The 20,422-nt window shown below is 42.9% G+C and overlaps 1 protein-coding gene across 3 annotated transcripts in view; it reads left to right on the top strand.

Annotated features, from left to right (window-relative positions):
• Positions 1–19,631, top strand: part of PPARA (peroxisome proliferator activated receptor alpha) — a 44,420-nt gene extending 24,789 nt beyond the window's left edge. For 2 of the 3 annotated variants that reach the window (XM_060254195.1, XM_060254194.1), the window contains 6 exons: positions 1,213–1,461; positions 5,777–5,937; positions 9,261–9,399; positions 12,995–13,197; positions 16,218–16,665; positions 19,319–19,631. In XM_060254195.1, coding sequence (XP_060110178.1) covers positions 1,224–1,461; positions 5,777–5,937; positions 9,261–9,399; positions 12,995–13,197; positions 16,218–16,665; positions 19,319–19,566 — 1,437 coding nt within the window. In that variant the 5' untranslated portion in view covers positions 1,213–1,223 and the 3' untranslated portion in view covers positions 19,567–19,631. The remainder of the gene's footprint in view (positions 1–1,212; positions 1,462–5,776; positions 5,938–9,260; positions 9,400–12,994; positions 13,198–16,217; positions 16,666–19,318) is intronic. The other variant, XM_060254196.1, reaches the window with a different exon arrangement.
• The last annotated feature ends 791 nt before the right edge of the window (positions 19,632–20,422 follow it).

Here is a 20,422-nt window from a genome sequence, read left to right as displayed (position 1 = left end):
TATAAATTAGGAGTATATAGTTTAAGTATTTGCCATGTGTCCTTAAGAGAAAGCTTTTGTGAACAGAAGTTCAGTAACTCTAAGGAGGATTTGTTATCCAATTTGTAAGCACTGTTGAGGCTTAGCTTTTGAGCTAAGAAGCCCAATGGGGATAAAATTTGAAACCCTGGGACTGGTACACTTTAGTACACCACTTATTGGGACTAAATCTAGAATTGTTCTGTTTGTTTCAAAGGCTATTTAGAAATAGACTTTGTTTGCAGTTATGATCTGTAACAGAAGTGCCATGTTGCATTTAACTGGCTAGAAGTTCCAGAGCTGCTGAAGAAAGTAACCAAGTGTTCAGTTTGTAGTGGGCAAGCAGATTCCATTGTCTTCCAGTGGAATGCCTGAAAAGTTTTCCCTTGAAATGGACAGAGACTACCAGACTGCTGTGTGACTTGTTTTTCTGTATTTACACATCTGTTTTGTAAAGGTCTTGTCATTCATATTTTCTGATGTATATACAGTTTTAAAATGACACAAGGAAAGATGCTTTTGTGCATATATATTTGGGTTTCATTGTATTTGTGGTTTCATGCATTTGTGCAATGCTGACATCACTTCAAGCTGCTGTCATAGTGGGGATTAGTTTACTAGTGGAAATGCCACTCATGCAGAGGCTGTGGTTGGCACACAAATGATACCTCCGCGAAACTCAGGTCTGGCCGGATCATTGTGGCTATTTCCTGTAATTGCGAGATAGCCATTTGAGGGCTGACTTTCACAGAAGGGCTTGTGGACAACAATATTATTCCATATGAGTTAAAATAAATTAAGATGATCCTGTTCATTTCCAATTTTATACTGTCTTAAGATGCCGGACCAAAATGAATCTTTTTTTTAGCCTAGGCTTTTAATGTTTCATCTTTCCATCTGGTTTAATGGTCTTCCCTGGTCTGAGGTGTGTTTTATGGATCATTCTTTGCTGTTGATGTCCCATGACTTAATGGCTTGTTGTGTTCACATGCTCAATTTATTATTTTAATAAGAAGCTGCCTGAAGCAAGCATCTGATGAGGTAGCATAGGAAACTCAGGTTCAGATCCCTACTAAGCCGGGGTGGGAATGGGCAGGACTGTCAGAGAATGATTCCATGTACACCACTTTGAGATACAAGTGTGATAAATATATTGCTATTTTTGCCTTGCTAAGAGAGATGTCTTCCTTTCAGAAATTTCATGAATGTCAGCTGACGTAGCCTGCCTGACCAACATGGTAGACACAGAAAGCCCGCTTTGTCCCCTCGTTCCCTTGGAGGAGGAGGATCTTGAAAGCCCTTTATCTGGAGAATTTTTGCAGGATATGGAGAACATAAAGGAGTTTTCTCAGTCAATAAGCGGGGATAGCTCAGGAGCATTGAGCATTACAGATTTCCAGTCTCTGGGAAATGGACCTGGATCCGATGGATCAATCATTACAGGTGGGAAATCTTTTATCAAGAAAGGATAAACCTCCATAAAATAAATAAGTAAATATAGATATATACACACACACACAATAAGAAGGGATAAATCTCTGTGGCATTTTTCAGATTTTCATGTCGTTATATAGCCGCAAGCTGTAATTTTGTGTTATAAGGGGTGGTGTAGTTTTATAGATCTGGTTTAGAATGTTGATGAAATTAGATTTGGAATTTGTCTCTGTCCCCCAAGCAAAAATAATACTATAAAAAAACAAATGATAGTAAAGTTTATGACAAAAACTCTAAGGCTCATGACCTTGTGGCAGTCTCTGACATTTCCAACAGAGGCTGCTAGGGAGGTATGGCTCTGAGCTGCAGCCACACCAGCCCTTGGCGTGCTGGTCTTCAGACATTATAACCAGCTGGGAATAAGGTCTGTTGTGAAAAATATATATACAATGGACTCTAGAAAGAGGCTCTGAGGGAGTGCCCCTCCACCCTTGCCGTCTTTCTTCCCACCCACTCAAGTGAAGGCATTCACTCACCCCCCCACACCTTAAGGGAAGTTTATCTCTGCCATTCTGAGTGATCTCCAGCCCTCACCTGAAGATTGGCAACAGAGGTTCCCCAGGAGGAAATGGAATTGTACTTGTCTGAGATCCCACTCCTCCTCAAACCCCACCTTCTCCAGGCCCCACCCCTTAAATATCCAGGAATTTCCTAACCTGGAGTTGGCAACTCAGTAGCTGCCAGGATCTCCTTCCTCTTATCTGTCCCTCTGATTTAAGCTTTCCATAGCCTTCCCCCTCTGAACAATAGCCCTGTAAGGCAGGTTAGACTGGAAGTCTGTGACTGGTCCAAAATCACCCAGTCCACTTCCACAGCGAGAACCTGTCTGGCATACCCCACTCTGAAGCCCTAACTCCTATGCCGTCCTCAAACTCCACCGCAGAAATCTCCAGGAATTTCCCACCAACCTGGAACTGGCAGCCATAGTCAGGACTGGTCCCAATAAGTTCTTCCTCAGAGGCTTTTAATGATACCATTCAGACCAACAGTCCATCTGCTAACGTTGTTGGTCTTAAGCACAGGACTTCAATCTCTCTGTGTCTCACTTTCTCTCTGTATCTCTTTCTCTCTCTCTGGTCTGTTGCCACAGGATGCCATTTTCCCCCTTTCCAGAGGAGAATAGGGAGGAGTCCTCAGCCAATCAAGGGAAGCCTTTCCCTGACTGTTTCCCTCCTCCTCTCTCCCTCAGCCAGTTGAGGGAAGGGTTTCTTTCTCTCTACTGTGAATCAGTGTGACAGGCAGCTCAGCCAGTGGAAGAGTAGGGAGAGCCAGTACCTGCCAGAACTAAGGTTGGTTGCTTTTTACTGACAGAATCAGTTTTGTGGGCTAGCAACAGCCACTCAGGCGGGAGAGAGGAATGGACTCAACCAATGGCATGCAAGTACACTTGATTGGCACTTTGGTAGGCTAAAGGTTGATGTACCACAGTCTCAACCAATCAGGTTGCTTGGTTTTGCTAAGGCAAAAGGGCTTTTATTACATTATAGAAGATAGATAGATGTTCCCTCTAAGCTGTGGAGTCTTGTGAGCAAAAATGCTACTTCATGAGATACTCATAAAGTTGTGAGTGAACAATTTGGCTACTGCATAAATTAGTTTGCTCTGAGGCCATCCTTCCTGAGCTAAGATAAAAATTGTGTGAGCTGGAGGCTAAAAAACTGTGAGCTAGCTCACACTAACTCAGCTTAGAGGAAACGCTGATTATAACAGATGTTAACAGACTCCTTAGTTGTGGCCAGCAATTCAACTCCTGGAGAGGCTGAAAAAACTGTCAGACCTATTAAGCCCTAGTTAATACTGTCAAGCATCATGATGAATCAGCCAGTTTCTGCTGGAGTCTGAAGTTCCTTTGCCAGCTTTCAGGTCTGCAACATAGTCCTTTCACCTTTTGTCAAATTTGTGTCAGTTTCTTCTTTGGTGCAGTGATTCACACCTAAAAGTATTTACAGTTGGGCATTCTTACAAACCCTGCTAGGATTATTCACTCTAGCTAGTTCATGCAGCCGTCTGTATACACTGGCACTACCCACCGTGGGGGTGTGACTGCAAGTGGGACAGCTGCATTTTGCATGACATCATCTGTGGTGGGGAGGAAGGGTTCCTGCAGTCGCTCAAATCATGAGGCGACATTTCAGATGAACATGGGGTGCCAGCCTTCAGGTGGGGGCTGGAGTTCTCCAAGGATTGCAGCCGATCTCCTGACTACAGAGATCAGTTCCTCCTGGAGGAAGTGGCAGCTTTGGAGGGTGGACCCTGTAGCTTTATACCCTACTGAGTTCCTTGCCCTTTCCAAACTCTGCCCTCCTCAGGTACTGCCCCCAAATCTCCAGGAACTTTGCAAGCCAGAGTTGGCAACCCTAGATGACCATCACACCTGCCACCTAGCCATGACCTCACGAGGGGCTCCCCTCACACACTCAAGGTGCTTGTGTGGGGTCTAGAGTCAACCATTCCTGATAAATACAATCCAAATACATTTCCAAGGGTTAAAAGCTACTTCCACAAGATATTTCCTTTTACCTCTTTGACTCCCCAGCTTTCAGTCAAGTAGGACAACTCAGTTCCTAAAGATTAATTAACAATGCAGTCCCTCTCTGCTGCAGAAGATTAGGTTTTGAAGATGCGACAGCATTCTCAAATTTTGAGTAGGACCCCTGGAGTAGAAAAGGTGGGGGGGAGAACGTCTCTTGCCCTTTGCTTGTCCTCCACAGTCAGGATCTTCTTTTCCTGTTCTTCTATTACAGGGATGTCAAACATGCAGTTTGGGGGCCAAATCAGGCCCCTGAGTAACTGGCTATCATCTCCTTCCTTCTCCCTCTCTCTTGCTTCCTTCTGCATCACAGCTTGCTTTGTAAGGCTTGCTCAATTGCACAGGAGCTACAGAGCAAAACCTCTGTTTTCTCCATTGGCTGAGGCTCCTCCCGTGGGGAGGAAGGGGGGGAGGAACAGCTTGCGTTGCCAGGCTCTCAACCGCGCAGCAGAGCTACTGAGCCAAGCCTCTCTTCCTTCTATTGGCTGTGGCTCCTCCCCCGCCTGGTCCCCTGGGGAAGGAAGGAAAGAACCAGAGCTTCCTTTGCCCAGTTCACTGGATTGCGCTGGAGAAATACAAAGAAAGCATCTTTAAGACCAATGAGTGCTAACGTTTTAAGTTTTTAAAAAAATATATTTGTTTGTCTGTGTTCTTTATAAAATTTATATCTCTGCTACCTAATCTTAAATAGGTACACACATGGCCTGGCCTGAAATGGCTTGGCACAACCCGACATGGCCCAGCCCAACAAGGTCACATTTATGTCAGATCCGGCCCACATAATAAATGAGTTCAACACCCCTGCTCTATTCGTTTATGTACAAATGTGTTTATCACCCAGACTTTCTCTTCATGCTTGTAGTCTCAAAGTTGCACCACCAAATAAACACCCTGTATGCTCACCTGGTTCGGTGTATTGAAAATGACATTGACTTAGCTTTTCAGCAGCTAAGAAATCCTCAGTCAGTTTTATTTTTGACACATTGGAAGAACACTCAATGTATAAAGCAAGGGTGGCCAAACTTGCTTAACATAAGAGCCATGTAGAACAAACACCAGCTGTTTGAGAGCTACAAGACATGAATGTCAGATGATTGAGGGCAGGCAGGCAGGCAGGCAGGAAGGAAGACAAGCCAATAGATGGGGGGAGGGAGATGTGGAAAGAAAGCAACTGTAACTTTAAATGCTTTCTCCAAGCCAGCCAATGGGACGGTGGGGGCTTCAAGAGCCACATAGTATGTATGAAAGAACCATATGTAGCTCCTGAGCCACAGTTTGGCCACCCCTGGTATAAAGTATGGCAAAATGTAATACAGCCTTTGTCATACTGCTCATCAGAATCCGATCCAGTGAGAGGATCCTGAAAGGAGGGAATCCTTACTTAGTGACAAAATGAGTTAACATTGGATTTTGAGGTCATTGGCATGACTCAAAATTACTCTTCTTGAGGTTGTCTCTTCTCCCCCCACCCCCACCCCCCCGCCGGTTGCTGCTTCAGTTCTCTCTTTTTTTCCTAGGAAGTGTGCTACAAGGCCATTCTGTTACAAGCCCTGTAAACTATGATACATTTAAGTCTCATGTTTCTCAAAATAATGTTGCATTGTTGTCTTCTGACATTTGAAAAGTAAAGGCTTCTTTAATTGACTTAATACGGATAACTTCTGGAATACTACGAATTAAAGGAATACATTCTGTAACATTTGCTAATATTTCCTTTTATGTCCCCCTCATCAGATTCTCTCTCGCCAGCATCAAGTCCTTCATCTGTGAATCTTGTGACAGTTCCAAGTAGCAAAGATGAACCTCCTGGTGCAGCACTAAGCATTGAATGTAGAATATGTGGCGATAAAGCTTCTGGATACCATTATGGAGTCCATGCTTGTGAAGGTTGCAAGGTACTGTCAGCAGCATCCATGGGCTAAGAGATGCTGGAGAGTAACAGTTGATGTCAGTGTACTTGGACAGAGTGATTAGACTGGATTGCAGAAATGTGAGCGTCACAAATATGTTTCTCCTAATGAGGGCCTACCTGATTCATAGAAAGTATTATTATCTGTTTGCTTTTACAGAAACAGCTTGTATCTAAAGTCAGGGGGGGGGGGGGGAATAAATTCTAAAACTCAGTCATTTAGGCCCCATTCAAGAGAAACGCATTTGTGAACTCCTATGTAGAGTTACTCCAGTGGCAGCTGATTGAAATCCTCATTGGATTGTGCTTTTAGGTGTCTAGCATTTTTACTTGGAGAAAAGCTCTGGAAAACTGTAAATGTGTTTGGAATTGCAGCACAGAATTTTTTCCGTTTCTTTTTATGTTAAGTCCCGTCAAGTTGCTTCCAACATATGGCAACTCTATGAATTAGTAACCTCCAAAATGTCCTGTCATTAACAGCCTTGTTCAGGTCTTGCAAACTGAGGGCCCTCACTGAATGAATCCATCTCATTTGAGTCTGCCCCTTTTCCTGCCGGCTTCAACTTTTCCTAGAATTATTGTCTTTTCCATGACTTGTCTTTTCAGAATGTGAACGAAGTATGATAATCTCAGTTTAGTCATTTTACATCATAGAGAAAGTTCAGGCTTGGTTTGATCTAGAAACCACTCCTTTGTCTTTTTGGTGATCCAGGAAAGGAAAGGTCCCCTGTGCAAGCACCAGTCGTTTCCGACTCTGGGGTGACGTTTTTTTGTTTGTTTCCATACTTAATTGAGGTCACCCCAGTTTCACCCAACAGTTGTCCCAGGGTATATGGATGCTGTAATAACCAGATAAATGCAAGGTTAACAATATATATCTCACCAAGATTGCCAAGCCTGCTTTACAACAACCTTTAGGGTGCATTTTATAAGCTAGAGGATTGCAAACTTTAAAATCTTCTAAATTTAACACATCTTCTGACTATGTCTCCTGCAATAATACACAATCAAAAGACTGTAAGAAGTTAATGAAATCTAAGTGAAACATTTTGTTCCTCCACCCTGCAATATTCCAAGAGACGAAACGTTAATCAATCCAAGTTAGGTATCTGTTCCAACATCTTGTGGTCATCATTATATATACATCCATTTCATTGCACCTTTAAGGAATACAAGGGGTAAATGGCCACAGGTCGAACTCAGAGAAAACCTGAGTTAAGGTCCAAGTGCTTAAAGGGCCACAGAGTGAATTGGTTGGGAAGCTAGTCTTGTGTCTGCTGCTGTACCTGAACACAGCTCTGTGTTATATTTCTGCAATTTGCAGCATGGTTTCAGCGTGAATAAAGCTGTTCTTGGTTTTTCTCAACGCATTCACATTTGGGTGCGTTGCTGTGGATGCCATTCAGTTGGCAGCAAGTTGTGAAATGAGTGTTGGGGAGGGTTTTACTGGCAAAAACAATTGCAAGAATTGGACTAGGGCAAAATAACAAGGCCACTCCCTGGAGAAGAGCCACGAGAGATAAAGGCTGGGAACTGGAGGTGCCTGCAGAACATTGAGAAAGACCAGAGATGTGCCCAGCCTTTATTCCATGAGGAGCACCTGCTGCCACGTGTCCCTTCTGTGAGCCTGGAGATCAGTCTCTTAAGAATCAGATCAAAAAGCTGGAGCTGATGTTTCAAATGCGTTGAATGAGGCTTCGTTTTAATTGGCTGTGGATTCACCTACATAAATCTGGAAATCATCTCTTCTGGCGGCAAAATAGTAATGTGGCCTCTCCATGCTTTGTGCAGGCCTCCAGCATCCATCCTTCAGACAGACCTTGACAAACTTCCTTTGGCTCTGGAAGTCAAATTTATAGGCCAGATGTATATTTCAGTTTTCATGGTTATGTACGGTTATCTATTTCTAACTATTAGCTCCCACAAAAAAAAATACTAGGTGCCGCAATGAAGTTTCTAAGCACCACGGCAACCTAACTTTATGGGATTTGTCAATATAAGCAAATCATCTGAGGCCAGTGTAAATCAATGGGCAAAGTCCTGCGACTGGTCTGAAATGCCGGATTCATAGCATAGCTAAGGTCAGGGACTGACATCTGTTTTTGAGAGCCGAGAGTGATGTGAAAGAAGCTCCATTTCCCAGGAGGCTACTGTGTACTTTTTGTCTCATTGTTATCTCAAACGGAAATACATTTTGCAAAGTTGCCTTTTTTAAACTTTTTAGCCCACTTTTTCTCTCTGCCCTGGAAGCCCAAATCAGTCTACAGAATTAAATGTGCATATAATATAAATAAAAATATGCAGCCCAACATGCTCCCCAGTACAGTCTTAAAGCCTGTGATCAGTGTTTTCTCTAAACTGAGCACATGAGCAGCCACTCATTAACACAGGAAGCCCTACTCAGCAGAGGTCTGGAGCTGTGCAAGGTCTTACACTGCCTATTGCCCATTTGAAGATTACAGCAGGTATGTTCTGCTCAGGATGTGAACTGCTCCATTCAGTGGTGGTGGGGGGGAGGATTAGAGGGAATCTTGCTGATGAGTCACAAGGACCTCCTGGCTAGTGCCAGTCGCACCAGCACAGCTGACACAGGGCCCAGAGACTGGGCCACAGCCTCAGATCTAAGGGCAAAGAGTTCTTTTTGGCTTATGGTTCTCTACAAACTTGGGTTTTCAATTATTGCAAAGGGAGGAGGGAAGCTCTAATAAAAACCTGTGGAACCTGATTACAAGCGGTGACAATGGTGAGTGTAAACATCATGAGCCGTGTTCTGCCTTTCAAACTGCCTTGAATTCCAGGTGGGTGGGACTATTGTATATTTACAGTATGAAATATAATAGCAATCTAGAATAGTAGTGCTGCAATTTACCAAGATTTTGAGAACCGGTGTGTGCTAGATATTCTTGCTGCTGTTTTATGGATAAGCGTGTCCCCTGCATCAGCCAAAAGCCTCTGTTTGCGGTAAAAGTTCACACTTGGTCCTTTTGGATTCCACTCATAGCTTTTCTGGGAAAGGTGTACTTTCAACTTTAGGGCTATGTTATCAAACAACATTTAAATTACTTGTTATGTAATAGGTATCGTGAGGACACGTAAGCACATGCACAGAAATATTCACCCTAGACTTTCATGACGTATTAATGCTTAACTTGTTTTTTTGCAAAATTTCCCTTCCTACTGCTGTAGCTTCGTTTAGCTGGATGGTGAACAAAAGCAGAAAAACAAACAAACAACTTTTCTAGTTAAAATGTAATGTGCTTTTAATATTCGATAGTACTCCCTAATGTTGTTTCCTCAAATTTGTCACAGGGCTTTTTTAGGCGAACAATCAGACTAAAGCTGGCCTATGACAGATGTGACCGAGGCTGCAAAATTCAGAAAAAAAACCGTAACAAGTGCCAATACTGTCGTTTCCAAAAGTGCCTTTCTGTTGGAATGTCTCATAATGGTAGGTAAGAACGACCGTAATTTTTTTTATCTCCACCATGACCCAATTGGAGTCGGTGACATCAGATAATATGTGCATTCACCACAGATTGTCTGTAAAGCCGATATCAATGCCCACTTAAGTGTAGCGCGTATTTGTAGTGCAGATATGGTAGTACTGCGTATGTAGCACATATTTGGTTGGATCCCAAGGTGCCCTTCCACTTGAGCAAGGTGTCTTCCATCTGTGAATGGGCTGTTTTATGCCTTGGTCTAGAGTGTTGCTTGAGAAAAGTTAAAACTAAATCTGGAGATCCTCTGCTTGTCAAACCTCCCAGTCAATCGAAGGATAGCATTGCACACGTTTGGGTGCAACTGCTCGTCCAACAGCATTAGTGGCTGCCTTCATTCAAGTCACCAAGGAGAGCCAGTTTGGTGTTGTGGTTAAGTGCGTGGACTCTTATCAGGGAGAACCGGTTTTGATTCCCCACTCCTCCACTTGCACCTGCTGGAATGGCCTTGGGTCAGCCATGGCTCTGGCAGAAGTTGTCCTTGAAAGGGCAGCTGCTGGGAGAGCCCTCTCCAGCCCCACCCACCTCACAGGGTGTCTGTTGTGGGGGAGGAAGATAAAGGAGATTGTGAGCCGCTCTGAGACTCTTCGGAGTGGAGGGCGGGATATAAATCCAATATCTTCTTCTTCTTCTACCATTCTCCATTAGGAGAATCTCCATTTCAAGGGTAGGTGTACTCAGCAAGTTCTGCCTTTACTGAGAAGCATAGCTGCCTTAGTTCCTTGGTATGGCACAAGGAAGCAAAAGGAACAGAATTCTTTACAGCCAGCCATCGAACAGTACAATTAAAGAGTAGACTTGCCAGCTCTGGGTTGGGAAATACCTAGAGATTTTGGGGGTGGAGCCTGAGGTGGGCAGGGCTTGGGGAGGGGAAGGACTTCAGTGAGGTATAATGCCATGGAATCCACCTTCCAAAGTGGCCATTTTCTCCAGGTGACTGCTCTTTGTTGTCTGGTTATCAGTTGTAATAGTGGGAGATCTCCAGCCACCACCTGGAGGTTGGCAACCCTAATTAAGAGTCACAGAAATAGTATAAATAAAAGAAAGAAATAGTATAAACGTACGCCCATTTTTCCTTACTCAAGTTATTCTAGTGGAATGCAGGCATTATTTTTTATTTCTGTATTTCCTGTGCTAGGTAAAGGTGCCCACAGCTTGTCCTTCTGTTGCCTTGTGCAGTAGCACAAAATGGTGTTTGCCTTGTTGTCTATTGAGTGAAGGAATGATGAAACCGAGTGTTTATTTTGGGGTGTGCTATCCTTATTTCTCTAAAGAGATTGATGTGCCCCTACTGGGCTCCCAGGCTCCCAGGACAATGAACAAGAACTATAAAATCCAGTAATAAAACACCTTCAGTTGTTTTCAGAACATAGCAGCACAATATGTCACCAACCTAACCAATTAAAGCAGAATCAGAATTTTAAATCTTATTGCTATGAGGAGGAAGGGTGTCAGGTATTCTTAGCCATTATGCTAACCTTGCATTATAATGTTTTGTCTTCAAGTTTCTTTGTGTGTTTGAAGTGTCTGATAAGTGATATGACGTGCTTTTTATACACAAAGCTCCCTGTATGACCAGACTGGTACTTCTGTCTCTATGATAAAGAACCTCTTGCTTATCTCATTCATCTGAACAGAATTTAAGAAGAGTACTTGAATTTATATAGTGCTTCACTGGATTACTTCTGTATCTCCCTATTTTCTCCAAAACATTTATTGTTTACTCATAGTATTGCCAGACCCCACCCTACCCCCAGTGGAGGTGGGTGTCCCCCACTGCCAGGTCCCACCTCCTGATCAGCTGGCCAGTGGGGAGGAACTTACTCCAAAAAAGAGATCCAATGTGCAGTGATGTGTTTACATCAATATCCATGTGACCCAGAAGTGATGTCATCACATCCAGAATGTTGAGGTAGCACTCTGGTATCTGAGCAAAAACCCTATCAAAAAAGCCAAATTTACCCTAGAGCTGTTGCCCAGATACCAGAGTGTCACCCCAACTTCATGATAATATCGCTTCTGTGTCATGTGACAGTGATATGAACACATCGTTGTCCATTAGATGGGCCTCCCTGCTGCTCCCAGTAAGTACCGTACCTCCCATCTCCCTCTGGTGGTTCCTAGGAGGACCTGACAACCCTCTTTACTCATTTATATTTCTAATGAGCCTTACCATGAGCTGAAGCCTCTATCAAATTTGAAAATAATATGATATTTAGAGCATAAAAGTATTTTAAAATGCCATGAAAAGGAACTCTTTTTCTGTCTCAGATTGCTAAATACTAATGGGAAGGTTTTGCTACTTGTGCAAATACTTGGATTTTGGCTCTGTTGAAATTCAGGAGCAAGGGAGTTCCAGAGCTAGGGAAGGCCTTCTCTGCATGTCTGAGTTCTTTGCTTTAGGCACCACTTTCAACAGACTGTAGCAATCACAGTAGAACTTCCAAGACATAGGTAGCCTCAAGTGTACGGTACAATTAAGCAGTTTTTCACAGGATAAAAACTGCATATTATTATTCCAAGAATACTAAAGGAGACAGATGCAGAGATCAGGAGAGACTGACCTAGAGGTTCACGCCATTGAAGGAATTTCTGAAGGAATCTTTTTCTGTTGAGGCTCACCTTGAAGTTATATGTGCGCTGTCGGTTGGCTACACCAAATTAGGAAAATTGGCATGATTTCTACCACGTACCTAAATTTTGGAAGAACAATTCTGGCATTTATTTAGAAAACGTTTATGCTGCCTGTCTAGGAACTCACTCGAGGTAGCTTACAAATTAAAAATAGCAAGAGCAATTAAATAAAATGCAGCATTAAAAACCCAGAAACATAGTCCCTAAAACTATGTCTGCAGCCAGTTTAAAATGAGTGGCCAGACTAAAATAGAGTTTAAAATTCAACCCCTTAATCAAAAGCTTGGCTTTTAAAAAAGCAATGTTTTGCCCTGGTGCCCAAAATAAAGTAATATTGATGCCAGGCAAGCCTCAAGGGGAAGAGTATTCCAAAAGCAAGGTGCCACTAATGAAAAGGCCCTTTCTCTAATGAAAAGGCCCTGTCTCTGGTTACCACCTGCCTCATCTCTGAAGGTGAGCAGGTCTTGTGAGACAGATCTTAATTGGCAGGCTGGACAATAGGATAGGAGGTTCTTCAGGTATATCTTGGGCCTGATTAGGGTTGCCAGCTCTGGGTTGGAAAATAACAAGATTTTTGGGGGGTAGAGGCTGGGGAGGGTGAGGTTTGGGGGAGGGGAAGGACCTCAACAGGGTATAATGCCATAGTGTTCAACCTTTCAAAGCAGACATTTTCTCCAGGGGCACTGATCTCGGTCATCTGAAGATCAGTTACAATAGTTGATCTCCAGGTGCCACCTGGAGGTTGGCAACCCTAGGCCTGATATTGTATTGGCTTGATTTAGGGAGTTTTCCTGCTGCTGCTGCTGCTGCTACTGTGATCTTGCTGTGTTGACACAGTGTCTCATAAGATTAAGCTTCTAGTTGAACAAATATATGATGTTATACAATTCATATGCATGTTTTCCCCCTCAGCCATCCGATTTGGACGTATGCCAAGATCAGAGAAAGCAAAACTGAAAGCTGAAGTTCTCACAGATGAACACTGTGTAGAAAATTCTGAAATGGCAGATCTTAAATCACTTGCCAAGAGAATTTATGAAGCCTATTTGAAGAATTTTAATATGAACAAAGTGAAAGCCAGACTCATCCTTGCGGGGAAAACCAGTAACAACCCAGTAAGTAAGCGAGACAACTAGTGAAACTGAAAGTACACATAAGATGAAGCAATCCAGTTCTCAAAGATTTCAGGTTTTCACGGCTGGCATCATCATTAGGGTTTGTAGAATCTTTCGGGCTCAAGTGCCGTGTTCTACTGGAGAAAGTTTTTCTTCCAGACGTTTCGTTCTCAGCTGCGGAGAACATCCTCAATGGCGTTGCAGCCGGAGCAGGCGCTCTGACCTTCTTGGCTGCTGTGCATTGAGTGAGGCCAGGGCTGCTGGAGAGCTGCTATTTCTAGGCTGGAGGGGGTGTGGTGAGAGGGCAATTGGTTTGTGAATGTACCCATTGTTTGCTGGGGCTTCCTGGAAGGGTGGTGATAAGGAAACTGGCTGTGGAATGTGACCATTGTTCTGTGTTGATTGCTGGGAGGGTTGGAAGGGGTGTGAAGAAAAGGAAGATGGTTGTTGATTGTGCTGATTGTTCTCAATCCAGTTCTGTTTTCTTCTAAAGAGACAGAGTGCTTTTCTTGCTTAGATAGCATATTGGTGCAGATTCGTAACAGTAGAGAGTTCGATAAGGTTAGCCATTCTCATCTGTAACAGCTCATAACTATTTTGTGCCTGGTGGAAAAAAAGCCTGTGGACAGTAAGGGGGCAAGTGGACTTGTGAACAATAAAGGGACTATGTATTGTGAAACAGAAGGAATGCAGTTATCACAAATAGGGATGCCAGCTTCCAAATGGGACCTGGGGATCCTCCAGAATTAGAGCTCATTTCCAGACAACAGAGGTCAGTTCCCCTGGAGAAAATGGTTGTTTTGGAGGATGAACACCATGGCATTGTACCCCACTGAGGTCCCTGTCCTCTCCAGGCTCCACCCCCAAATCTCCAGGAATTTCTCAACCTGGATCTGGCAACCTTATGCCCTCATCTCCTTCCATTGGCCAACGAGGGGTAGGAAACCCTATCAGAAAACTCGGCCTGAAGCTTTGACTAAGTGGTCAGATTAATTGAAGGTAATAGTGCCTTGATCAAGCAACATTTTTTAAAAAGATTCTTTCAGTATAAAGAATATTGCAGATCTCAGCTGCCCTTAGAGGTTTCCCCCTTGTGTCTCACACAGGGAGGAATGCCTCATAACACACAGCGCCTTCTGTGACTGGTGTGTACCGTCAAACAAAAGATTTCTTCAGGCTTAGTGTTTCATTCATGTGCACATTCAAATAACCTCTTGTACAACTCATCTGCTGGCCGCCCCCCCCCCCCCCCCCCGTGATGGGCAAAAGTATATAGTTTTCCAGTCGTTTGGGCTGTAAGCTTTCCTTAGGGCTGACTGCACCTGAAGTTTGGAAACACTGGCAGTATGAGCTAATGATACACAAGTTCATAAATTGATTACCACATCGTTGGATGTTTGCAGAGAAGAAGTCAGCGGCTACAATTGGGAAATCCTCGCATCTATTTTGCAGCGTTCCCATTAAGACAGACTTGGCATTGAGAATTGTCCTGGAACAGCTGCCTGAGGTATAAATTATCACGTGATGGGTTTGAAGAGTAGGAGGCATAAAAGGGATTCGATCAAAGGGAGAGAGATGACTGTCCTTTTTACTTGGCAGTCTGTCAACATGTGTCTGTGGGTTATATAAATCAAATAAATAATCTATGAAGCCCTGACCTAGATAGCTCAGGCTAGCCCAATCTCATGGAATCACAGAAGCTAAGCAGGGTCAGCCCTGCCTAGTGTTTGGATGGGAGACCTCCAAGGAGGAACAGAGTCGTGTTTCAGAGGTAGGCAATAGCTAACCACCTCTGAACATCTCATAAAACTAGCCAGGCAATGAGTGCACATAATCCAATCAGTTTATATACATTTTGAGTATTGGTGGATCACGGCACTGCAGCTGGACAGTGGCCTAGTGGATGCAAAGAAATGTGCAGCTGGCTCTGTAAGCCCAGAGGAGATTTAGATGTGTGTTTCACACCACAGCCCCCCCTCTCCTGATGCCAGAGGGCAAACTGGTCTGGAAACAGGAGGCAGGTTGTGGTTTTGTTATGGGACTCATCTAGTCAAAGTAAGCAAAGGCAAAACGTCTGCTGACGGAATGCACGCCAGCCGCGTGGTCTTTAAGCAGCTCTTTTGATCCCATCCAGCATCTTCTTTGAATTTTAACTGTCAAGAAGTTTTAATGACTGTGGGGAAAAAAGAAGACTGCATCATGTCTGTCCAGCATCTAGTCACAGTATTTGAACACTTCCGTGTTTTGGAATTTAGAGAACTTCTCTATATAATAGAAAATTTGAGGCAGGGTATGAACTTTTGTGAGTCACTGCTCAGTTCTTCTGTTGGTCTGTAAGGTGCTTCTGGACTCTTGCTCTTCTCTACTGCTACAGACTGACTAACACGGCCACCCATCCTGATCCCTCTACATATAGTTCATTTTGTAATGTCTTGTATACATTGGAGAGAATTGGCAAAATATTTCTGCTTCTTTCAAATGGTGTTGCTGTATGGATTTTTTTTTAAAAAAAAAACACCTGTAAAAGTGACCCTTTTCCATCTCTGCTCTTTGAAATACTACATGTAAGAGTGGGAGTAACGGAAGTGGTACATGAATGAATGCTGATGCAGAACTTGACGATAGTGCAGCTATTCTAGGGGTCCAGGTGTCTCACCTGCATAAAGTTACAGCAGACAGTGTCTCATTCCCTTTGGGAACGTTGACAAGTGAAATAAATCGTTTCCCAAGTTGCTCAAGCTTTAAAATGGAAAGTACATTCCTACCTTCAGTAGTGAGCAGATAAGACTGTATTTAATAAGACTGTGTGAGTATGTCTGTAAGCAAATGCATGGAAGAAGAAAAGTCCACTGGATGTGTCACTTCTTTCCTTAATGCTATCAAAATGTTAAATATTAGGGATCCCTATCTTTGATGTTGCCACATTAATCTAAGTTCTGGAGAGAATTTTTTAAGAATGGTGCATAGGAGTAATAATGAAAGTACAGTCTTAAAACATTTACAGGCATCTTTTTTTGTAGCCATTTGTTATACATGACATGGATACGTTATGTATGGCGGAGAAGACGCTCGTGGCGAAGCTGGTGGCCAATGGAATCCAGAACAAGGAGGCCGAAGTTCGAATCTTCCATTGCTGCCAGTGTACCTCAGTCGAGGCTGTAACGGAACTTACCGAATTTGCTAAATCTATCCCTGGCTTCTCAAACCTAGACTTGAATGATCAAGTGACGCTGTTAAAATACGGGGTTTATGAAGCCATTTTTGCCATGTTGGCTTCTGTAATGAACAAAGACGGGATGTTAGTAGCCTATGGAAATGGTTTCATCACTCGAGAATTCCTCAAAAGTTTAAGGAAGCCATTTTGTGACATTATGGAGCCAAAGTTTGAATTCGCAATGAAATTCAATGCAATGGAGCTAGATGACAGCGACATCTCTCTCTTCGTGGCTGCTATCATTTGTTGTGGAGGTAAGATTTCAATAGTAATTGCTTTTTAAAAAAAAACCTTACATCCTTCTCTGACCACCAAAGAAACTCATAGTAGTTTAGAGGGACGTAAAAAGCAATATAAACCACCACCATTAAAAAAAAAAAAAGATCCATATTGCTCTTAGGTAAATTAATACCTCTTTAGCTGGCTCTAGAAACTTTGCACTTTCTGTGCCATCCGTGTTTGGGTCTCTTCCTATTCTGATGCTGAAGATATCTTCCGTTTTCAAAGTTTTTTTTCTAACTTATATTAAATTATGCCAGAACAATTGGTTTCTGTCCTCATAATCACGTTATCTCTCTGCTTGTACAATAAGCATTTTTAAAGTAGAACTTTTTGCTTAGTATGGTTAAGAGTTACAGTCCAAACAAAAACATAGCAATAGGTGGCAATAGGTGATAAGAATTTGATTAGAAGCTCCTTTGGGTTAGTAATAGGTGGTAACGTTTTGGTTAGAAGTCCATTTGAGTCAGTATGGCTTTCATGTTTTATTTTCCATTTAAAATTCGTTCACCTTGTAGAGAGTTTGTTCGTATATTTTAGTTGTTACGATGAGGAAGAGGGAAAATTGGCACTTCATTAGTGGCGGTAGACCAGGACAGACAACATTTTTTTGCCAAATGGGGAGAGGAGAGGGAATTGCACTGTCTACCTTTGAAGTTGTGCTGGTAAATAGTTTGGAGGTGGTATGAGTTGTACATGGCCAGACACACTTGGAGCAAGCCGTGCCTCAGTGAGACTGCACATCACAGGACTTGACTGATGGCTGTGCAGGTCTGGTTGATGGTGACAGGCATGAGCCTACCCTTGCTTGAGACTGGGGCATGTTTCGACATTCTGTTTCCAAAGTGTCCACTGAAGACAAAGTACATTCAGTATAGTGATTTCCTGTTAAGGCATTATTGCATCTAAGAGGTTGTGTGGAGCCATTTATTACATACAGTATCTACGGCTTAGAATTTTCTCCTTTTAGTCTCTCTTCTTCACCAAATGAGCACGTAATTATTAAACCACCTTACAACACACTAATGTTCTCTTATAATTAAGTCCCTTCTGGTGCTCCCGGTGGCTTTATTCAGATAATTACCATCTGAACATTGTCCCAGAGCTATGCTTAAGTTAGTGAGCAGCTGAGTTTCACGGAAGAATTCATTGATGTTTGACTAAACTATTAAAACTGTTAACAGTTCTCTTGAAGCTTCAAAGATATCCTAGTAAAACTTTGGCTGGATCATGCCCATTCTGATAACCATTCTGCCATGGATTTCATTGAGAGAGTCACGGCAGTGCTTAAATCTCTCCCACTCAAATGAGCAGGGTGAAAAGTAATTATTCATTGTAGGCATATCGGGTCAGGTCCTGTAAGACTGCTCCCTCTCCTCCCATCCACTTAACATCCCCAATGGACAAGGTGCTGCAAGGCATGAGGAGAGGGGGCGTCAGGCAAGATTTCCTCCCCCCATCAGTAAAAAAAAGCACTCCAAGCAGTCAGTCAGTCCAAGCTTTTTGTGCATCCCGCCCCCCTTCTTGCCTGTATCCCAAGAGCAGGTTGCAGCATCTTTATGCAGCCCACGTGTTTCTGTCACCAAAAGGCTCATAATTAAAGAGCAGTGAGGTAAGAGGACAGACACTGTACCTAGAATTACTTAAGGTAAAGATAGTCCCCTGTTCAACCACCGAGTCATTACCAACTCATGGGATGACGTTACATCAGGACATTTTCTTGGCAGACTTTTACGGGGTGGGTTAAGGTAACAAGTGGTTAAAGATACCAGCCAAGGCCAAACTTTGCTGTAATGACATATAGGCTTATGGATCACGAATACCAAAAAGTGTTCCCCTCACATCCCCCTGTTTGCTCTGCAGCCAATCTAGGTATACTCCAAAAGACATGGGAAGATACCCCATTATTTTTTTACTTTAGATTCCCCATTCCATCGTCGGACTTTTACTCTGGCACATTTAAATGCCTTCCCATCAACAGTTCTCTTATTTCCATGTGAATTAGGAGTCCTTAATTCTATATCCCATATTGTTTTAGAATGTCCTTTTCTGGCCTCACAATGTAGACAGTTTTTGGCTGAATATCTCCAGCACAGTGTATTTACTAAAAGGAAAACTCTAATCTACTTTTTAGAAGATGTTAATCCCCACATTACTACATGTGTTGCGAATTTCTTAGTAGAAGTCTATAAAATTAAATCTAGGTATACTATATTTTAATTGCTGAGTGTCTACTCTTTATTAGTATTACTGGTTGCCATTTTAATTGATTGCTTTATGTATTGTTCTTACTGTACTTCAGGCCTTTGTACCTACTTTTGATTGTGAGTCATTATTGCTTTTATGCCAATAAAGGTCTGAACTGAACTGAACATATAGGGGAACTGGTAAAGTAATTGTTGTGAGCTGTTAGTCTTTTTTTTTTTTTAAGAAGAAAAGAAAACCTCCCTCACAAGTGATGCAAAATAAGCCTGTGTTTCACCATTCCCCTGTAATATTTGTATGCTGACCATGCAGCCCCCCTGAGCAAGCGGCAGGCCTTTCGGTCAACTCCCCACACAGATAATTTTTTGTTGCAAATTGACCATTGTGAAATGACATGATGTATGCTTTTGTTTTTGAGAACAGATCGCCCGGGCCTTGTAAACATAGGACACATTGAAAAGATGCAGGAGAGCATTGTGCATGTATTAAAACTTCACTTGCAGAACAACCATCCTGACGACATCTTCCTTTTCCCGAAACTTCTGCAGAAAATGGCGGACCTCCGACAGCTGGTCACAGAGCATGCTCAGCTTGTTCAGATAATCAAAAAGACTGAATCTGATGCACATTTACATCCTTTGCTACAAGAAATATACAAGGATATGTATTAAGGCTTTGGAGGGGTTTTATATGATCTGTAAAGACAATAGCAATATTAATAGATGGGAACAAACTACTTTGCACAATTTTCTCTGCCGTGCTTTGGTTTCAGATCATGAGTGAAGCTAAAACAGAGTTAAACTGGAATTTCTTTTATTTTTGTACTCAAGGTTGCATAGTGCTTATGAATAGGGCAATGCTCTAGATTGACTTTAAATTTGGATAGCAGTGGGTAATTAGTTCTGCTGACTCTGCTAAGGCGGTGGTCTTCAGCTTCTCTGGATGGGGCACACTGGGAAGTTAGAAATATGTGACAGAGGTCACGTGTCATGACAGCAGTGTGGACATGTCACTGGTCACATGATAGGAAGACAAGCCAGAGTTATGACCTCATCAGTGTCAAGAGCAGGGCCAAGGGAAGCAGACCAAGAAAGCTGTTTCTCGTTGTGCATTTCCATCACAAGGAGATACTCTGTAGTAAGGAATAAGACAGCATAGGTGGATTCAGAGTAATGCCGCCGCCCCCCCTCAAAAAACAGTATCCCTTGCCTTCTCTCCCCCTTCACTTGTCCAGCCAGGTGACATCCCTCCCCACTAATGCTGTGGTTCTAGGATGGAGCCCCCAAGTGCACACCTGTGAAAGATCATTTTTATTGGGGAGAGGAGGTTCTGCAGAACATTGTAGGACCAATTGGTGGGAGTGGCAAGAGAAACAGAGACAAAGTGCAAGGGAAAGCTTTTATGGGAAGGGGGGTTATCTCTGAACCTTCTTGGACTGAAATTAATTTTGACTGCCAGCAAGTGCCTGTGCTCTCTACTTGTGAGCACTAATGGCCCTGCCATAAATCTGAGAGCCAGCGTGGTGTA

This window comes from Heteronotia binoei, chromosome 14 (genome assembly GCF_032191835.1).
Source record: "Heteronotia binoei isolate CCM8104 ecotype False Entrance Well chromosome 14, APGP_CSIRO_Hbin_v1, whole genome shotgun sequence".
NCBI classification, from domain to species: Eukaryota; Metazoa; Chordata; class Lepidosauria; order Squamata; family Gekkonidae; genus Heteronotia; species Heteronotia binoei.
Note: the sequence above shows the minus strand (reverse complement) of the source record. Positions and strands in the feature narration are given on the sequence as shown.